Below are 7,500 nucleotides of genomic sequence, written 5' to 3' on the forward strand. Positions count from 1 at the left end.
CACACACACACACACACACACACACACACACACACACACACACACACACACACACACACACACACACACACACACACACACACACACACACACACACACACTACACACACCGGCTGCAGGCGCCCCTCCTCCGCCTCGCTTACTATATAAGCGCCCCGCCTCCGAAGGTACGGGACACAGGACACGCAGAGACGGGACAGGAACACACACTGGACTCTACCCTCTCCAGATTAACAGGAGAAGTGAAACCAAACCTGTCCTTCCTACCGCCACATAAAGACCGAAGTAGTTCCATGTTCGAGTCCCCATCCTGATCACCTGGACCTCGTCTCTCCTGAGGATTGTTTGTTTGTTGGTTTGGTTCTGTCCCCTCGGCATGGCGCGTCTTCTCCTCTCGACCCTCCTGCTGCTGGCCTCAACGCTATCGGTGAGTATCAACCATCGGTTAGGGGAACTGAACGATTAGGTATATTAGTTAGTTATCTTTAACCTGGGCAACCTCAGCCGATTCAAATGCTTTACGCACAACAAGCCGCTCTCTCTCTCTCTCTCTCTCTCTCTCTCTCTCTCTCTCTCTCTCTCTCTCTCTCTCTCTCTCTCTCTCTCTCTCTCTCTCTCTCTCTCTCTCTCTCTCTCTCTCTCTCTCTCTCTCTCTCTCTCTCTCTTCTCTCTTTCTGTTTGCCAAAGCAGTTGAAACATTAATCAAAGTAGGCATAACAATGTCGAGATAGACATTTCTTTACACTTGCAAAAATACAAAATACAATTCATATAATAGTAATAATAATAAAGAAGTATATGAAGAATTTGTCTGAATGTATATTAATAATAATAATGAAGCATATGAAGATTTTTTTCTGAATGTTTAATAATAATAATAATAATAATAATAATAATAAGGAAGTATATGAAGAACTTGTCAGAATGTATTATAATAATAATAACTGTTTGTGTCTTCCCGCAGGTCGCGTGCACAGGATCGTTCGAGTTGAAGATCGAATCGTTCTCGACAGTCCACACCGCATGCTCCTCCGACGTCAAGGAATGCCAGGTGTTCTTCCGCGCGTGTCTCAAGCACGAGCTGACAGTGATCGGTCCCGAGCCCCCGTGCACATACGGCATGGGCCTCACGGATGTCCTCCGCGTGGACCCCAGCTCGGTGTCCGCGAGCGCGCTCATCAGGGTCCCGTTCCGCTTCAAGTGGCCGGTAGGAGCCCGAGCCTTCCGTGGTCTGATACGGCCTTATCGATGTATCGATCGATGGATGGATTGATGGATGGATTGATTGATTGATTAATTGATTGATTGGTTGTGTCTACAGGGGAGCTTCTCTCTAATCCTGGAGGCGTGGAGCTCAGAGCGCACGGACGTTGCGTCTACAGGTGAGGCTCCGCCCCGCCCCCCTGGGCTCCGGACCAGCGAACACACGTCCTCAGTCCCTGCCCTGGACCCTCAAATCACGTGGAAACAACAACAACTGGAGCCTATAGAAAACATATGTGGTGATCCCTTCCGCCCTCAGAGAACCAGCTGCTGAGCCGCCTGGCGACCCGCATATCTCTGGCGGTAGGGGAGAGCTGGTCCGGGGACTCCTACGAGGACGACCTCAGCTCGCTCCGCTTCTCGTTCCGCGCGGTGTGCGACCCCTTCTACCACGGCGAGGACTGCGGGGTCTACTGCCGCCCGCGGAACGACAGCTTCGGCCACAACGCGTGCGATGCGGCGGGAAACAAGACGTGTCTGGAGGGCTGGAGCGGAGTCTACTGCGATAAACGTGAGTGGCAGTTAAGAGGACGAATACTCTAATAACTAGCTGAACCGTGGGTTATTATTAATTGGTTGATGTTCTGAAACGGATTTCTCGCGCGACCAAACTTGGGCGACAACGCGAACGGGCGCCAATTGTGTCTTTTGGTGTGAACGCACCTTGACAGCGCTAAAAGATAGAAGTTAGAAAGATGGAAAGATAGAACAATCTGACAAGTGGCTCCTCCATCGGCTAGCTTTGTAAAAGGGGCTTTTCCCGCTGTTTTCATCTGCAGTCTGTGTGTGGTGTGTGTGGGGGGGGGTAAACTGTGACGTCAAGCTGCTTCCTTGTAGTCGTCGCAATGAACAAAAGGAGCAGACTGTGGAAGCAAGTGAGTGTGAAACAGTGGCTTGTTTCCACACTCTGCTCCCTTTGTTCCTAGGGGCCCAACCCCCCCCCCCCCCCCCCCCCTTCTACTTGAGAGAGAGACACACACACACACACACACACACACACACACACACACACACACACACACACACACACACACACACACACACACACACACAGAGACACACGCACACACAAAGAGACGCACACAAACAGAAATCTGCAGACACACGGGTAGGCGTTGTATGATAGAAACACACACAGAAGTACACACACACACACGTGGCCAAGGTTCTCATCCTCCTCCTCCTCCTCCTCCTCCTCCAGCCATCTGTGGCCCCGGCTGCAGTGAGCAGCACGGTGAGTGCGAGGCCCCTGGCCGCTGCAGGTGCCATCAGGGGTGGACCGGGCCCCGCTGCGACCAGTGCGTCCTCTTCCCTGAATGCCTCCATGGGACCTGCCAGGAGCCCTGGAAGTGTGACTGCAAGGAGGGCTGGGGGGGGCTCCTCTGTGACCAAGGTGAGGCCTCCCTAACGAGCTGCTTCCTAACGAGCTGCTTCCTAACGAGCTGCCACCTAACGCGCTGCCACCTAACGCGCTGCCTCCTAACGCGCTGCCTCCTAACGCCTTGCTTCCTAACCCGCTGCTTCCTAACGCGCTACTTCCTAACAAGCTGCTTCTTACTGAGCTGCTGCCCAACGAGCTGCTACCTAACGAGCTACTGAACGGATCACTCACGCGCTGCCTCTAATGCGTTGTCTTGGGCTGCCACTAACAAATAGTTTTCTGTCGAATCATCTGAAGGCATCCGGTTCCTCAGAGGGCTTTGTGTTTAACTGAGCCAGATGCGGAAGGTTTAAACAAGACATCTTCAAGCTTCATTGATGAGTCAAGCCGGATTCAATGCTCTAAGCTAGCAGCCCCCCCCCCCCCCCCCCCCCCCTACAGGGGTCCAGCCAGCTGCTGTCTAACGCCTCGTTCTGCTCGTCAATAACGAGCGCCAGCTTGAACTAGCTCTTGTTGTTGGCCCGTTCCTCCGACAAATACATGCTATGCTAGCCAATGCTACACATTGTTGCTACACATTGTTGCCCTGCTGTTGTTGCCCTAGCAACAGAGGTGACTAGAGTCCTGACGGCGATGTTTTTGTGTTCCAGACCTGAACTACTGCACCAACCACAAGCCGTGCAGGAACGGGGCGTCCTGTAGCAACACGGGCCAGGGCAGCTACACCTGCGCCTGCCGCCCGGGCTACAGCGGGAAGGACTGCGAGCTGGAGCTCAACGAGTGCGACAGCGCCCCCTGCACGAACGGAGGCAGCTGCAACGTAAGTCCCCCCCCTAGCGCCCCCTTCAGACGCCCGTCTCGCGCAGCACCTGGGACCGCGCGGTTGGCTGACGTCTTTTGGTCTGCCCTGTCGTCTCTAGGACCTGGAGGGGGGCTTCTCCTGCTCCTGCCCGCTGGGTTTCTACGGCAACACGTGTGAGGTCAGCGCGCCGGCGTGCGGCCCCACGCAGTGCTTCAACGGGGGGTCCTGCCAGCCGCGGCCCGACGGGGGCGTCGGCTGCGTCTGCCCCGCCGGCTTCACGGGCTCCAACTGTGAGAGGAGACTGGGACGCTGCGACAGCTCGCCCTGCGCCAACGGTAAGTACCGGTGGCACCAGTTAGTGCTGTTAGGACGACCCGCTCCAGTAGTGCTAGAGTGCTCGTAGCTCAGGTAGAGCGGGCGGACTGGTGCACTGAAGGTTGCCGGTTCGAACCCCGGCTCCTCCTCGCTGAGTGACGAGGTGTCCCTGAGCCAGGCGCCTCACCCTGACTGCTCCTGGCGGGCTGGCTGTCGCCCTGGGGGGCTGACTCCGCCGTCGGTGGGTGGAGGAGTAGTTGTGTGTCGCTTTGTATAAAAGAGTCAGCAGAATCAGAGGTCAGAGGAGGAGTCAGGAGTCGTCTCCTCCTCCCGCTGAGTGAGGCCAGCTGAACGCACTTCACTGTGTTGCAACCGTCAGATAAACAAGCAGACGCACGCACACAGGAAAAACGCTCAGCATTAATCTGGCCTCCCCTGGGACTTCATCACTGTTATCTGCAACTAGTGTAACTTCTCGTTTTGGCCTGGGGCTTTGACAAGCAAGACATGAAGTCTGGAACATTCCTCTACTGGCATACCCTCCTCCCACCTTCATCAACCTCTCCTCTCTCCTCCTCTCCTCCTCTCCTCCTCTCCTCCTCTCCTCTCCTCTTCTCCTCCTCCTCTCCTCCTCTCCTCCTCTCCTCCTTTCCTCTCCTCCTCTCCTCCTCTCCTCTCCTCTTCTCCTCTCCTCTCCTCCTCTCCTCCTCTCCTCCTCTCCTCCCTCCTCTCCTCCCTCCTCTCCTCCCTCCTCCCTCCTCCCTCCTCCTCCGGGGTGAGAGCGGGCCACTGACTCTAGCACAACATTCCTTTCCGCCTCATAGTGATGCATCGCTCCCCTCTGCATGCGGGCCTGTCAGCCCAGAGCGTGTTTCACAATGCGAGCGCCCGCCCCGGTCCGTGAGTCTGACCGTCTGTCCGTCTCCACAGGGGGTCAGTGCGCGGTGCAGGGCCAGAGGGCGACCTGCCGCTGCCGGCCGGGCTTCAGCGGCCCGTTCTGCGCCGTCAACGTGGACGAGTGTGCGTCGGCACCCTGCCGGAACGGCGGCTCGTGCACCGACGGCGTCAACCGGTTCCGCTGCGCGTGCGCGCTGGGCTTCAGCGGCGCCGACTGCTCCGTGCGCTCCGAGGCGTGCGACCGCCTGCCGTGCCGCAACGGCGGCGCCTGCTTCACGCACGGCAGCGGGCCGGTCTGCCGCTGCCCCGCCGGCTTCATGGGCGACCGCTGCCAGTACGCCCAGCCGGCCACGCCCCCGGCGCCCAGCCCCGCCCCCGGCCCCGCCCCCGGCGGCGGCGGCCTGTCCGCGGTGCTGCTGGTCAGCGTGGCGCTGGCCCTCCTCACCCTCGGCCTGCTGGCGGCCGCCGTCGTGTTCCTCGCCCGCCAGCTGCGCCGCGGCGGGAAGCTAGCGCTGCGCCGCGGGAGCAAGCTAGCGCTGGCGGCGGTGAAGAACGACCTGGACGCCCTCAACAACCAGGCCCCCCCCCGGGAGAGGGAGGCCTTCCTGCTGCCCGGCGGGCCCGGCAAGGTGTCCAATCAGGACGCAGCGCTGGAGCACATGGCCCTCTTCAAGAACAAGATGGCCGACTTCAGCCTGGCCAGGGAGCAGGAAGCGAGCTACAAGAACAAGTTTGACATGTGAGTCTGTCTGTCTGTCTGTCTGTCTGTCTGTCTGTCTGTCTGTCTGTCTGTCTGTCTGTCTGTCGGTGTCTGTCTTCACCATCTGTATATCTGTCTGTCTTTATAGTCTGACTTAACTGTCTGTCCTACTGTCTGTCTGTCCTACTGTCTGTCTGATCGACTGTCTGTCTGATATACTGTCTGTCTGTCTGTGTGTGCTACTGTCTTACTGTCCTACTGTCTGTCTGATCGACTGTTGTCTGTCTGTGTGTGCTACTGTCCTACTGTCCTGCTGTCTGTCTTCCTTACCGTCTGTCTGTGTGTGCTACTGTCCTACCGTCCTGCTGTCTGTCTTCCTTACCGTCTGTCTGTGTGTAGGTTGTTGTTGAGCGTGTCGAGTCTGGTCGGTGTATCTGTTGTTTCATCAGAGGAGTTTGAGCGTGGAGTCATGCTGGTGAACCTGTAGAGCTGCTGCTAACCCTCTCCCTCTCCAAATAGAAACCAGTGCGACTCGTGCATCAGCGTGCCCTCGGAGAAGGGGAAGGAGGGCCTCTACCAGGCCGTGTTCAGCCTCCCGGAGCCCCACACCCACTGCGTGTTAGCTACTGAGGTAAGAGCTTAAAGGACTCCCTACTGACTCCTAGTTACTCCTACTGACTCCTAGTTACTCCTACTGACTCCTACTGACTCCTACTGACTCCTAGTTACTCCTAGTTACTCCTAGTTACTCTTACTGACTCCTAGTTACTCCTAGTTACTCCTTGTTACTCCTACTGACTCCTAGTTACTCCTAGTTACTCCCCCAGTGGTGGAGTTTAAGATAGGGGTGGTTACGTTGTAATCAGAGACACATGGATCGTTGAAGAGGAGAGAGTGCCTCTCTGTAAGAGGACTGCCTGTTCACCTCAAGTGCTTCTGGTTATGTGCGTTATAGTTTTAGTATTGGAATTGTATTGTCAGCAGATCTGCACGTTCAGATGGCCTCCACAAGGCTGTTGACTGATGGAGACAGAGGTAGGGTTAGAGATGGGTTAGAGATAGAGTTAGAGGTAGAGAATGAGATAGTTAGATGGGGGTATTTTAATCTACCTGCTATATGATTGGAGGGGTTGATTAAAATACCCCCTGGCTGTGATAGAAGCAGAGCTAGGCTGTGATAGAAGCAGAGCTAGGCTGTGATAGAAGCAGAGCTAGGCTGTGATAGAAGCAGAGCTAGGCTGTGATAGAAGCAGAGCTAGGCTGTGATAGAAGCAGAGCTAGGCTGTGATAGAAGCAGAGCTAGGCTGTGATAGAAGCAGAGCTAGGCTGTGATAGAAGCAGAGCTAGGCTGTGATAGAAGCAGAGCTAGGCTGTGATAGAAGCAGAGCTAGGCTGTGATAGAAGCAGAGCTAGGCTGTGATAGAAGCAGAGCTAGGCTGTGATAGAAGCAGAGCTAGGCTGTGATAGAAGCAGAGCTAGGCTGTGATAGAAGCAGAGCTAGGCTGTGATAGAAGCAGAGCTAGGCTGTGATAGAAGCAGAGCTATGCTGTGCTGAAGCTGTTGAAGGTCTCTGTATCTGAGCTGTACCCTCTCCCCTCTCCTTCCCAGGTCTGACTCTAGAGGAGACTCTGGCCAGCCGTACGTTTACAGCCTCTGCCACCACAAGAGGATCTTTCAGAATGTTTAGCCCACATATCATAATTTAATATTTATAATCAATGCTCGTTAACCAAAGTGACCGTTGCTGTGGACCCTGAGAGACACAATGCCTGACGCCATTTGCACTATTTATCTTTTTTTATTTTTAAATCTTTATATAATTCATGTATTGTGTCGTACCATGCGACGTGTGATGCACAAGAGGAAGTAACCAATCACAACGACTGGTGCCTTAGCCGATCCTCAACGACTCTCGTGTGTCCGTTACATCATGACCTGTCAATCAGGGCCAGGGCCCGGACCAGGGGGCCACGCCCCCAGGCTCAGGTCGCCTAGCGACCGGCCCAGGAGTCCGCCAATCAAACGTCCACCCAAAATACAAGAGGAGACTTGTGGAAAAGCTACCTAGGAGACGAGGAAGGAAGGAAGAAAGGACGAGTGAAGAGTCTTTCTCGTGAAGATAAGGCTCTCCCAGCCAGTCAA

General features: G+C 55.5%; 1 protein-coding gene across 1 annotated transcript in view; it reads left to right on the forward strand.

Moving 5' to 3' along the window:
• Positions 1-158: 158 nt before the first annotated feature.
• The window catches only part of LOC115561058 (delta-like protein C), a 7,636-nt gene continuing 294 nt past the window's right edge, over positions 159-7,500 (forward strand). Inside the window, exons 1-10 of the mRNA XM_030380851.1 lie at positions 159-427; positions 965-1,207; positions 1,322-1,382; positions 1,523-1,774; positions 2,465-2,656; positions 3,295-3,464; positions 3,565-3,781; positions 4,692-5,397; positions 5,878-5,989; positions 6,967-7,500. The exon at positions 6,967-7,500 is cut by the window's right edge and continues 294 nt beyond it. Of these exons, the coding sequence (XP_030236711.1) occupies positions 377-427; positions 965-1,207; positions 1,322-1,382; positions 1,523-1,774; positions 2,465-2,656; positions 3,295-3,464; positions 3,565-3,781; positions 4,692-5,397; positions 5,878-5,989; positions 6,967-6,972 (2,010 nt within the window). The 5' untranslated portion in view covers positions 159-376 and the 3' untranslated portion in view covers positions 6,973-7,500. The remainder of the gene's footprint in view (positions 428-964; positions 1,208-1,321; positions 1,383-1,522; positions 1,775-2,464; positions 2,657-3,294; positions 3,465-3,564; positions 3,782-4,691; positions 5,398-5,877; positions 5,990-6,966) is intronic.

This window comes from Gadus morhua, chromosome 16 (assembly GCF_902167405.1).
Source record: "Gadus morhua chromosome 16, gadMor3.0, whole genome shotgun sequence".
Lineage (NCBI taxonomy): Eukaryota > Metazoa > Chordata > Actinopteri > Gadiformes > Gadidae > Gadus > Gadus morhua.